Raw genomic sequence first — 13,587 nt, forward strand, 5'->3', positions numbered from 1 at the left:
CGGAGTTGACGCGCCAGTACCGCGCCGAGACGCGCGTCAACGCTGGAATGAGATAAACTGGCGGGCCAATTGCATTACATTAATTGGGGACATTACATTATAACAGGGTCCGTGGGCGGAATTGTTGACGGGGGGGTTGTAGGCCTACGGGATTACGGGCTGCCGGAGTTGACGCGCCAGGGTTACCGCGCCGAGACGCCAACTAACCTTAATATTGCCATCTTTAGCTGACACAAACTCAAAATAGTGCCTGTCTTTCCAGCTGGAAAACACGCATCTCTCTCCTCCCTCCGTTGTTGATTACGTTTGTGTCGCGGTATAGCCTACTACACGTGAGTTGACGTCCTCAGGCGGAAACGTGATTTGTCGCGTACGTCACCCCGAGACGCAAGAAGAAAGCAAATATATATTTTTACTAAGGAAAATGACAAAAATAGTAACGCACAGTGACTTGGATAAGTAACTTTAATCTGATTACTGGTTTGGAAATAGTAACGCGTTAGACTACTCGTTACTGAAAAAAAGTAGTCAAATTAGAGTAGGCCTAACACGTTACTAAGTAGCACGTTAGTGTCATCACTGGTGCTGGAGGCATGTAGCCTAATATGCTATTTTTGTCGGTCAGTTTAGTGTATAAGGTAGTCGATAACTGTCCTCCCTCTAAAGAGACCGTGGTCCACAAAACAGGGTTTGTCAATGTTTTGTCTTTTGGCAAGACATATATATGTCTTGCCAAAAGTCCACAAAACATTGACAAACCCTCCTGGTCGTCCGATTGTGGCATGCAATGACAGCCTGATGGAAGCCATATCTCTGTATGTAGATCGCATCCTCAGACCTCTGGTCGTGACATTATCGTCTTACTTGAGAGACACAGGCGATTTCATAGAACAACTAGGCTATCCAAGATCGACGTAAACTTGAATGCCCAGGAGACCTTCCTGGTCTCCACGATGGACGTGGTATAATTGTACACGAACATTTCACATGATAAAGGTATCATTGCTATGCAATATTTTCTTGATCTAAGAACTGATAAAACCCCCCCTACAGCATTTCTTATCAAGATGATCGCTATGCTATTACATTAAAACTTTTTCTTGTTTGATGACGAATATTATTTACAAAAGCAAGGGGCGGCTATGGGCTCTAGATTCTCACCTTATTATGCATGTTTATTTAGGGGTTAGCTGGAAGAAAGATAGCCTACATATGGAATAACAACTTACTGTGGAGGAGGTATGTGGATGACATATTTTGTGTGTTTAGGGTCTTTAGAAACATTTAATGACTTTGTATCTCATTTGAATAATATGGTTGAGTCCATTAAATTCTGTGCTGTATTTGACGCTAAATCTGTCTCTTTCCTTGACACCACGGTCTCTTTAGAGGGAGGGAAGTTATCGACTACCTTATACACTAAACCGACCGACAAAAATAGCATATTACATGCCTCCAGCACACACCCTACATACCTAAAGAAAGGACTCCCCTACACACAGTTTCTCAGAATGAAACAGATTTGTACACATGTGTCTGATTTCGATAAGGAAGCCAGAAAAATGTACAAGCAATTTAGTCTAAGAGGCTACCCCTCCACCTGGCTCGACGAAGCCCTAGAGAGAGTCCAAAGAACCACAACCTCCCTAAAGAGGGATATGCGTAGGTCTAGCCTGCACCACTACGTACACCAGACATAGCCGACAAATTAAAGAATGCATGCCGGCCATCAGTTGGCCTCACTCGTCTTCACAGTTATTGAACAGGTGAAGCCCACACGTAGAGGTGGGGACACTGAAAGAAGGCTTTTACAAAGAGAATCCTTCTGGATCTTTACACTAAAAACCCTGCACCCTAGTGGTATCAATGATGAATTGACCTTAACATGTTGGCTGTAACTGTTGTAATTAGTATAGTTGGTTGAATAATGGACTAGGCCTCCATGGACTCAAGATAACCGAATGTGCTATGATGATGATGTTGATGAGTCATTTCTTTAGGTATGTAGGGTGTGTGCTGGAGGCATGTAATATGCTATTTTTGTCGGTCGGTTTAGTGTATAAGGTAGTCGATAACTTCCCTCCCTCTAAAGAGACCGTGGTGTCAAGGAAAGAGACAGATTTAGCGTCAAATACAGCACTGAATTTAATGGACTCAACCATATTATTCAAATGAGATACAAAGTCATTAAATGTTTCTAAAGACCCCCTAAACACACAAAATACGTCATCCACATACCTCCTCCACAGTAAGATGTTATTCCATATGTAGGCTATCTTTCCTCCAGATAACCCATAAATAACCATGCATAATCAGGTGAGAATCTAGAGCCCATAGCCGCCCCTTGCTTTTGTAAGTAATATTCGTCCTCAAACAAGAAAAAGTTTTTATGTAATAGCATAGCAATCATCTCGATAAGAAAGGCTGTAAGGGGGGTTTTATCAGTTCTTAGATCAAGAAAATATTGCATTGCAATGATACCTTTATCATGTGGAATGTTTGTGTACAATGATACCACGTCCATCGTTGTGAGGAAGGTCTCCTGGGCACTCAAGTTTACGTCGATCTTTGATAGCCTAGTTGTTCTATGAAATCGCCTGTGTCTCTCAAGTAAGACGGTAATGTCACGACCAGAGGTCTGAGGATGCGATCTACATACAGAGATATGGCTTCCATCAGGCTGTCATTGCATGCCACAATCGGACGACCAGGAGGGTTTGTCAATGTTTTGCCAATGCCAATGCCAAAAGTCCACAAAACATTGACAAACCTTGTTTTGTGGACTTTTGGCAAGACATATATATGTCTTGCCAAAAGTCCACAAAACATTGACAAACCCTCCTGGTTTGTCCGATGACGATCAATGATGAATTTACCGTAACATGTTGGCTGTAACTGTTGTAATTAGTATAGTTGGTTGAATAATGGACTAAAATGTTCTGTGACTGTATGTTTCTGTATACAAATGTTGTTATATCTCCTGTACATGTTTGTATATAATTGTGATATTATAGTATCTGTGGTGTAACTTTGGTGATTTGGATACACTGTGACCCCAAATGCACTCATGTGTCTTGGGGTGATTGGGTGATTGGCAGGCATCACGTACAAGGAACACTGATGAAGGGCTAGACCCGAAACGTTTACCCCTTGGTTATGTGGCCTGTAATTGTTGTTTCGGCTTTTAAAATACACTTTTGGAACTTCTCAGCCCTTGTGTGCGATCTCCCCTTTCTTCACTTGAGTATTACGTTTTTTGGAGACTATACGCACCGGGCGACACCTCAATACTAGACTAAAGGCGCAGACGCCACACTTCATCTTCACAATTCAAACGGGACCAGAAAATAATTATTTTCTCACATTCACTTGCATTAACGATTTTTCAACCTAGAGGTCCACTGGGGTTTAGCGTTTCCCAACATGTTATACACACGTTTGACCACCAGAGGGATTTAGGGGTTTAGCGGGAGGGGCGGGACTTACCAGCTCTATAAATGCTTCTGCTGCGCAGTGGAAGCTTTATTGGTTGGGTTTAAAGCATTGACCTAGACATGAAAATGAATTTCTCTGTATTGAGCGTGTTGACTTTGGTCTTACTCTGTGCGTTTTATTCAGAAAAAACCGTTGACGCACTACCTGAATCAAGTAAGTTTGTTTTTATGTATTCATATTGTATCTATTTTACAATGTTGTAGCGTTTTGTATTATTCCGGATTGGGGACGCCTATAGCTCAACCCATGATTGCAGAAAAGTTTTCGAATGTGTCGACATTTGTATCGGTAAGCAGGTCTCAAAAGTTTGGTGCCGAAGATTCATGGTCAGATTTAAACAATCAGCACGTGGATTAATTAAGTGGTTAGATTAAAAATGATAAAACTTTGACTTTATTTTTCTTTCGAATGTAGGTAAACCCGGCAGTTGCCCTGACCCACGGTCATTTGGGAGATGTATTATGTTGTGTTATGGAGACGATGACTGCCCTTCTGATGAGAAATGCTGCTCCAATGGATGTGGATATATCTGCAGTCAGCCATTGTTGAATGGTTGGTATTGGTGATTGGGCGAGCAGGGAGGACCTATGGTTGGTCGGCCTCGACACCCCCACGTATGAAGGTGTGGAGGAGCAGTAATGGACAAGAAGAGGATGAAATCAAAGGATCGTAGTCAAATCACAGCACAGGGTCGTTGGCCCAATATTAGAGAACGTCGTTGGACATTAGACCAAAACCCTGAAATGCTGCAAAATGTCCTGTATTTACTCAATTTAATGAATCTTTGTTTCTGTTTTCTTCCGTCATTAATTAAAGTAATACCCAAAAAACACAACACATGAATTCCAATCTATGCCATTCACACTTTCTTGTTCTACTTCCTAATTCGTATTGCCTCGAGTGCATTAGTAGCTGTAGTCCAATTCATCTCCCTCAGGGCGTCGAATGTAGAGAAGGTGGATCATGTTACACTAAGGTGACCAGATTTCTGAGACAAAATCCGGGGACATTTTGGGTTCAGCTGTGTAAAAACCTCCAAACATGTAGTGTTTTTGTCATAGAAAAACTAAAATGGGGACACTGCCCTTACCATTCACAAAGCAGTTTCTCTCACTCTAAATCCAAAATTGCAAAGGAATTGATTAATAATTTTTTTTTTTTTTAAGTAGTAAATTCTAGCTGAGATCAAGAACATCCTTAAAATCACTTCACTTCACCCAAACCAAGGCCTCCTCCTTACACCATATGATTTTCACAAGATTTGGGGAAGACATGGAAAATGGAAAATGCCACGCTTCAAGTTGAATGACAACTTCAGGTATATGGTTTTAGAAAATATATGGTTTTAAGGGGGTTGAATCAGTTTTCCCTAAATGTAGCAAGCAGCTAACCTGCCATATATTGTTGTATATTGTACAATATTAATATGTTATTGTGAATGGTCCCTAACTTGAAATATATTAAAAAAAAATATATATATATACATTACAAATGAAGGCCAACATACCTTAAACCTTATTTACCTAACCCAATGTCTTATACATGGGCAGCACAGTAATGAGGTTGGGACATGTGTCGTGCCATACACTGATTTATCTTTAGACACTGTCAATTCCATGTAAAAGTTGGTGTGACCCACCAAAGAGTTTAGTGAAAAACAAATGGTTGCACAATTCAGAAACAGGAAGTCTTAATACAATGGTCTTTACAAAAACCAACACACACACACACACACACACACACACACACACACACACACACACACACACACACACACACACACACACACACACACACACACACACACACACACACACACAGAATTGCTACAGTTGGGACACAACATGCAAAACAGCTGTGTCTGTCAGACAAACAGATCTGTGATCATACACACACATCGTAGATAATACACATATCAATTCAACATTAAATAACATACAGCATGATAAACAGTAACACTTACAAGAACACCTTTGGTTCGCCAATCGTATTCAGTCAATGATATTCCTGCTGTGTTTACACCATAGCTGGCTGAATAGATGCACGAATGCCATGAAAGTACCGCGTAGGTAGGCTGTAGCCTCTCGCGAAGGGAAGAATATAGTTCTACCGCGCAGCTATGTGTATTCTAGAGGGGCATTCTACTCTGATCGGGGCTTGTTCTGGCTGGCTTTAGCCTGTGGCTGTGCGAGCAGTAGATACGGTGCGCAACTACATGTCTTTTGGTCAACATTTTAGTTTTTTCATTTTTTCCTTTATTCCAATTTCGGATCTTTCAGTCACAGTGAAAACCGGGGACATTTCCGGGGACAGCAGTGGCCGGGTACAGGTCACTGAAAACGGGGACTGTCCCCGGAAACCAATGTGAACCCACAAATACACAAAGGGACAGCCACAAAGTAGGCCTATTATGATATAGTAGGCCTATTATGATAGGCCTACTATAACGTGTGTGTGTGGCATTATAAACACTTTGACAAGAATGTTTTTAAATAAACCTTTATTTTCAGAATTATTCAAAAGAATTCTCATTCTCATTGACCCCAAAATGTAGTAATAAATAGTTGTAAGTGGAGAAGATTAATGGAGAATACTCACCCATTGTCATATGAATATATGTGTGCCCTTTAACATTTGATTCTGAACAAATAAATATGACCACCCTACAGAGACCGGTCAGAATATGATCTAGTAAGCATGTTGCAGTCTTGCAAAAGTGACCCGAATGCATGAAAAAAAAGCTTTTGGAGATGGAAAAGCACATGCGTTAATTCATGCACGTTAAATTGGTAGATCCCGTAATGCGAGTGTTTCTAAAATGTCAAACATGCTCCACTCATTCAAATTCGGATTTAATTAAAATCTATCGAGTTATTTTCAATAGGTGTATAAAAGCTACAATAAATGCCAGTTTTTTTTTTACAGTTTGTACATTTTCACCCATCACACGTTTTAATCACAAGGACTCCAAGGCCTCAGGAGTAGAACAGCCCTCTGATTGGCCCGTAGCAGGCGTGACCTCAAAGACGATTCGCTCTCAAAAGAGGAAACCAAACAAGGCTAACACAAAACAACCCGAGTCTTCACTGCAGCAGAGCGACGGAGAACGCTGCTTCTTCTTCCTCTAGAGACCGATCCACCGTCCGTTCATCCGTTAGAACACACAAAAAAAATCCATTAGCAGCAAAAGAATCTGAATCCTAAAAGAAACTCAACTGTCCCTGGTTCAAAAACAAACGCAAAACAACAGTTCTCTGACAGCGTAAAAAAAACACAACCATCTCACCCCCGCCCCGCCCCCCCTCTCCCTGAACAGTAGACTTTCCCGTCGGTTCGAACGAGCGAGCGAGCTAAACCGTCCCGCCGCCCGCCCGCGATGTCACGTCCTGTCACTTCATCATAGCGGCGGCACCCCTCTGAACCGGCGGATGACGTTAGCGATGCGCTTGGCCAGCCCCGGGCTGGGCTCCTCCACCTGGAAGGTGCGGGTCAGCAGGTTGTACAGGGAGCCGTAACCCACGGCGACCACGGTGCAGGTGAGGCAGATGACGTTGTAGGGCATGCTGAAGTCGGGCGTGGGCAGGTTGACCAGCAGCGGCTCCGTGTAGACGCGCATGAAGTAGCTGGCCTCCTCCTTGCAGGGGAAGCTGTACCGGCAGAGACCACAAGGGGGACGGCGTCACGGTGGGTAAAAGACTCAAAGCTCACCTGTTCAGAGTTCACCTGGACTCTGCATAGCCCCCCCCCCCCTCCCACTATTGTACGTTGTACGTCCTGGCACTTAATGTACGCACTTACTGGATGTTGTGTTCATTCATAGTACTAAATTGTGTAGCGTTAGCTAGCTATCACTGCTGTGTACGGGGAATGGGTTGACCTAGTGACTGTTGGTGCTTGGCACTTGGTTCTATGAACATCTTTACTGTACCGACAGCGATATATTGTGTCACTCCTTATGACAAGTGTACTTATTGTAAGTCGCTCTGGATGAAAGCGTCTGCTAAACGCCCTGAATGCGAAACGTAAATGTGATGTTTGGTTATGGAACGGGCAGGTGGAATCGCAGCGTGGTACGTCGGCGGCGTCGTCGTCGTTGACGTGGAAACAAGCCGGTGCTCACAAGCTGCTGAAGAGCGGGCGGTCCAGGGTGCTGTTGGTGTCCATGGCGACCACGCTGGGCACCAGCGCGCTGATGACCGACGACCTGGAACCAGAACGTGAGGTCATGGTCAGGAGGACGTGAAGAAGAAGAAGAACAAGAAGAAGAAGAAGAAGAAGAAATTCGACTTCGATGCACTTTTCCTAATCAGTCAAAGACGCTTTACAGAGTGAACACAACATGTACACAAACACAAAATGAACGTATATAAATAAAAAGATTAAGAAAAGGAGGAAGGGGAGAGGAGAGAAGGAGGTTATGTGGTGAAAGCGACCTTATAGAGGTGGTCTACTGAGGGCCTGTTTAAATGAAGGGGGTGTGTTAGCTATGCCACCAAAAATCACATTATTGGTTTATTTTGTTTTTCGCTTCCTTTTTACCCCAAATTGTAACCGTTTCACTGCACCCCTGCTCTGCTCTGAACCAACCCCCCCGAATCCTTTAATCCACTGAACCAAATCGGCACAACGGCCGCCGCTGCAGAAGACTTTGACTTTGAGAACGGGGGGGGACGTCCCCTCGGACGACACCTACCCGACGTAGAAGCCGTGGTTGGGGTCGGGGGTGTACTCCGTCCACTTGAGCAGGGCCCGCTCGAACTCCACCGTGACCTCGGTGACGGAGTTGGGCGGCAGCTGCAGGAGCATCTCCAGCAGGTGGGGCCTCTCGCGGTCCTTGGAGGGCTGGTAGTGGATGTAGCCTGGCAGGGGGGGGGGGGGGGGTTGCCATGAAACGACGGTAGGATTAAAGTCAAAGCGTCCTACGGAGACGGGCTAGTCTGTGGTGAAGCCTTTCTGTTTCACTGACAGCGGAGCGTTATGCAGACGGTAAACACGGCTCAGCGTCGCCCCCTTGTGGCCAAACAGGGACACTGCACTTAAAAAGCGATCCACTCGTTGGTGGGTCAAGGGTGTTACGCCTGAGCAGAGGCAACACACACACACACACACACAACTATAATCGCTAAAAACAGTTTCATCCCGACAAAAAAACCTATTATGAATGACTTACTAACGGGGGGGGGGGGAACAACCTTCTACACGCAAAAACAAAGCCACTAAACCTCCTGGTGAGGTACTAACCCCCCCCCCCCCCCCGCCCCCCCTCAGGTAGGAGGACTTACTGGGCCGGTTGTCCTTGCCCTTGCTGCTGACGGTCAGCGTGTGGATGTAGAGCCGCAGGTACCAGGGCACGGTGGAGAGCAGCAGCACGGGGAAGGCGCGGTACGGGTGGTGGTTGTACATCAGCGTGTGGATCTCGCCCGCCTGCAGCCCGTAGCCCGCCACGTAGCGCTCGCTGTGCAGCAGCGGCCGCAGCATCTCGCCTGGGGGTGGGGTGGGGGGGGTGGGGTGGGGTGGGTGGGGTGGGGTGGGGTGGGGTGGGTGGGGTGGGTGGGGTGGGGTGGGGTGGGTGGGGGAGGGGAGCATGGGGCCACAGTGGAGCAGGGATCAGAGTTTCTGCCAGGGCCGTCCGTCTCGGACTACGACCTACTCTCAGATCACCACCGTCCCCGGTACGCGGTGAGCCAGAGAAGTCTCCTCTCAGAGTGACAAACAATAGGTTCACTCACCAGCCTCACTGCTGCCCTCTCTCTTAGTTTGTTTGCTAGGACCGTTGTACGTCCTGGCGCTTAATGTACGCACTGACTGTATGTTTGTATTGAGTTATTATTAGTACTTATCGTGTAGCGTCTTATCCTAGCTATCTCTGTTGTACACGGGGAATGGGTTAACCCAGTGGTTGTTAGTGCTCGGCACTTGGTTCTGTGAACATCCTCACTGTACCGACAAGAGATATATTGTTGTTTCTCTGTCTTCTGACAAATGTACAAATTGTTAAGTCGCTTTGGATAAAAGCGTCTGCTAAATGCCCTGAATGTAAATGTAACTCTGTTGTCTATGTTCATTCTTAAGGTGAAACGGTGGCCTGTTTCACAGTGGTTCTGTCTGACTTAAGGCGGACCCCTTAACGGTCAACCAGACCTTTCAGGGACCGTCTCAAACGCAGACAGGGTACAATGGATGAATCCACATGCAGAGGCTGTCGGCTGCCCCTTCATACACAAGTATCACTTCACCAGGGCCACAGAGGAGCAGGGGAGGGAAAGGTCAGCGGCGGTACTGCCGTCGCGCCACGTGTGATTATTAAGCAAACCCATAACCTCACTGGAAAGCATTACGACGGAAAACATACGATGAAATACACAAAGCCACACTATTTTTTTTTTAAATATTAACACGCCATCATACTATATTTACTTAATATATTCATAATATATTTATTTATAATAAGGAGTTACTTATTTCTACATCATTTTTAATCAATGTAAATGTGTATATTTCACGAATAAAATACCATGTGCCCCCTGCAGTACCCTGGCGTACCACAGGTTAAATAACACCGTTGTTGTCTATTCTGTGAGCACAGCTGAAAACTGTTGAATAAGACTGAAGCCGTTTCTCAATACCAAGTACGCGGACTACGTTCTCGCGGACTTGGAAGTACGTACTTGGCAAGTCCGGACTTTCAAGTACAGACTTCCGAGAAGACGCGAGTACGCACCTGAAATTGGAACAGCAGCGGACTCGATGATGCATCCTGGGATATTTAACGGTCCCAAGTCCACACGAGTCACCTCCGAGGATGCGTCCTCGGTAGAACGGCCTCATCGAGAACGCGTCGAGAACACTTCCGGGTTTTTTTACGACAGTACTCGCGTTCTCGCGTACTTGGAATTGGAACAGTGCTCGGGCTACCACTGATGACGTTTACCGAGAACGTGAGTACACGAGTACGCACGAGAACGCGAATTGAGAAAAATCCGGGAAAACATCTTGAACAGCGACCACTCTGAAGGGAGAGCCACGAAACACACGTGATGGAATATGAACACTGATTCGGTGTCTGTTCTGTTGTTTGGCACCAAAGGTTAAGACACAAGCGTCACGAGAACAGAGACCGGAGGCGTGTTTCAATGTCAAGATCATTTTATGCGAACTTTTGAAACGTTCCAAAAAGTAGCACGCTGATCAGCCGTGTTTCGTAGTAGACGTAGTAGTACACGAGTACGCACGAGAACGCGAATTGAGAAACGGCTTGAGTTTTGATGGAAAACCGGAAATTGTCTGGTTGACCCCGGAACCTTTGAACGGTACCCGGTACCGACCCATCACGGCCCAACCAAGGACTGCAGCATTAAACCCTTTCCAACCCTTCTTCATCTTGTTCGTTTATCAACCCCCCCCCCCCATGGCGGTCCCTCACCGTCGGCGGCCTTCCAGCGCAGCAGCATGTTGAGGGAGCGTGAGGACCCGAAGGAGGCCTGCTGGGTGAGGTCGTACACCGAGTAGGTCCGCCTGTCGCCCAGCACCACCGCCTGGGTCAGCAGGGGCGTGGCCGGGCTCAGCTCAAACTGCTCTCCCTGAGGCGCACACACGCACACACACACACACACACACACACACACACACACACACACACACACACACACACACACACACACACACACACACACACACACACACACACACACACACACAGGGTTAAGGAAACTGCCCCCATGGTGATTTCCCTGACGGGACGCCAATGTCGTGGTCCTCATCAACGATGCTGGCTCCAGAGCCATATCCCTCAGGCATATCCATACGCTTGTTCCACTCCAGGATTTGGGTAAAACACGCTCAACATCCCCTTGGAATAAATGTGCCTCATAAATAATGTTTTGCACTTGTTACAAAAGAGAGAGAGAGAGAGAGAGTCAAATAACGCGTTGGCACAGTGGGCGTCTGACCCAACGACAAAACGCGGAGGCATCCGTCTCACGGGACACACAAAAAAAACCTCAACTGAAAGAAGATGAGTGACTGAAACTTCAAACTCCATAAAGCATCTCCCCCCTCCACCCACCCCGCCCACGTTTCCAGGACATGAGATGTGTGTGTGCGCCCGAGCCAAAAGTGGACCGATTAGACTCTGTGCCGTGCTCTAAAAGCGAGTGGCGGGGCGAGATGGATGCACGCGTTCCTCCACATCGTTCACTGCTGCTGCTGCCGCCGAGTGCTGCTTTAGTGCAGCTGCTAGCTCCGTACCGTCGCGCCGCTACGGCCACGCTCGGTCACACGCGGGCCACAGCCTATTTACTCACAAACGAGGAAATGACAGAGGCCCCCCCCCCCCCCCGAATTAAAAGACTTGTCAGCAACCACAAGATCAATTTAACACAACAAACCCCAAACACTTACAACCAAGCCAACCTAATTTCACGCATGAGCCACTCAAAATGATTCGTTTTTTTATTGCTCGCCCCCAAAAAAAAGCCTCAAAAAGGGAGGAAAGGAAATGGACTGGAAATACTTCCACCGCTACAAGCCTTCATAGCTTCCAGCTCAGTGGGCAGGGCGGCGTGTGGCTCAGGAGGTCCAGCGGGTTGGCCGGTAACCGGCGGGTCGCTGGTTCGATCCCCCCGGCTCCTCCCCAGCTAGAGTGTGGAGGTGTCCCCTGAGCGAGACGCCCTCACCCTGACTGCTCCCCGACCGGCTGGCCGGCTGGCTGGCTGTCGCCCTGCGTGGCCGACTCCGCCGTCGGTGTGTGAATGGGTGCATGTGTGCATGAGTGGGCGAACGCGAGGCGGTATTGTGAAGCGCTCCGAGTGGCTGCTGGTTGATAAAAGCACCGTAGAGATGCAGCGCGTTCGCATGAAGGCGTTCACGTCAGTGAGTGACAGCTGGAGGGAGGGTGCCCGGCGGCAGAGCGTGCAGCTGCCTGCGCTCTGAGGCGTGGCTCACCTGAGGGTTGTCTGTGACGTCCACGTACACCTTGCTGGAGGAGGCCAGCGGACAGGCCTCCGTCAGCGTCCGGGAAAACATCTTGAACAGCGACCACTCTGAAGGGAGAGCCACGAAACACACGTGACGGAATATGAACACTGGTTCGTTGTCTGTTCTGTTGTCTGGCACCAAAGGTTAAGACACAAGCGTCAACGAGAACAGAGACCGGAGGCGTGTTTCAATGTCAAGATCATTTTAAGCGAACTTTTGAAACGTTCCCAAAAAGTACCCAAAAGCGCGCTGATCAGCCGTGTTTCGTTCAACTGGTTTTGAGCAAATACATGAAAGCGTAAAAAGGTTTGGGGAGCAATTGAGGCAGTTGGTTTGTATTTTACCGCTTCCATCGACTAGCCTGGCACCGCCCGCTCGACGTACTTCCGCTCAAGTTTCGTTTCCCTTCAGTACTACAAATGGAAGTACGACAGTCTGGTAGGACCAGGCTATCCATCAGCCTTTTCAAATGGGATTTTTTTTGGTATTGAAGACCAGTGGAAAGGTAAACATAACTACATGAAAGTCGTCCGGTAAAACAGAAATAAAGCTTCAGGATTGATATTCAAAAGTGGTTCAGGCTCAGGCTCTGTGTTAGGATTTTTTTTTTAACTTTTCCTATTTTTTTTTGTGTCATCACAAGTGGGCGTGTCCACCGAGATGTATTGTACGCTCGATATATCAGCAACATCTGCTACAGTTACTGCTGTATAATATATGTATATTATTATTATAATGTAATACTGCTACTGGGTGGGCTGTTAGACTGATCTATCCAGCACACCTCTAGGTGGACACGCCCATTTGTGATGTCACTAAAACCGAGAAAGGGGCAGATTTTCGAATGGCCGGTAATGGCTAAACGGCATAATATCACCCCTTTAACAAACAACGTAGCCCAGTCATCTACTTTCAGGAGCATCGGGCCACATGTTGTACAGGTTTGCACAGGTTCATGTCGGCCAATCACGCGACGACGTGCGCGCGACGCAAACTCGGGTACAGCGCAGTAGACGACGGCGGCGGTGGGGTTTCCAGCGCACCTCGCTTGCCCTGGCCGGAGGTGTGGAGGTCAAAGACCACGTTGAGGGTCTGCCGGAGCTCCATGGACATGGA

The 13,587-nt window shown here is 47.0% G+C and overlaps 1 protein-coding gene and 1 long non-coding RNA gene across 2 annotated transcripts; one reads left to right on the forward strand and one right to left on the reverse strand.

Annotated features, from left to right (window-relative positions):
* The first annotated feature begins 3,422 nt into the window (after window positions 1-3,422).
* On the forward strand, window positions 3,423-4,330 carry LOC311359464. Its single transcript, XR_014638231.1, has 2 exons — window positions 3,423-3,648; window positions 3,910-4,330. It is a non-coding gene; the product is annotated as an uncharacterized lncRNA (long non-coding RNA).
* A 706-nt stretch (window positions 4,331-5,036) lies between these two features.
* LOC311359685 (GPI transamidase component PIG-T-like) lies at window positions 5,037-13,584 on the reverse strand (the record flags this gene model as incomplete). Its single annotated transcript, XM_084479742.1, has 7 exons — window positions 5,037-7,142; window positions 7,616-7,699; window positions 8,189-8,354; window positions 8,778-8,978; window positions 10,919-11,075; window positions 12,439-12,536; window positions 13,515-13,584. 7 exons carry the CDS (start codon window positions 13,582-13,584, stop codon window positions 6,893-6,895), a joined length of 1,026 nt encoding a protein of 341 aa, XP_084335868.1. The 3' UTR covers window positions 5,037-6,892.
* Window positions 13,585-13,587: the final 3 nt, after the last annotated feature.

This window comes from Micromesistius poutassou (genome assembly GCF_964030765.1).
Source record: "Micromesistius poutassou genome assembly, chromosome: 15".
Classification (NCBI taxonomy): Eukaryota; Metazoa; Chordata; class Actinopteri; order Gadiformes; family Gadidae; genus Micromesistius; species Micromesistius poutassou.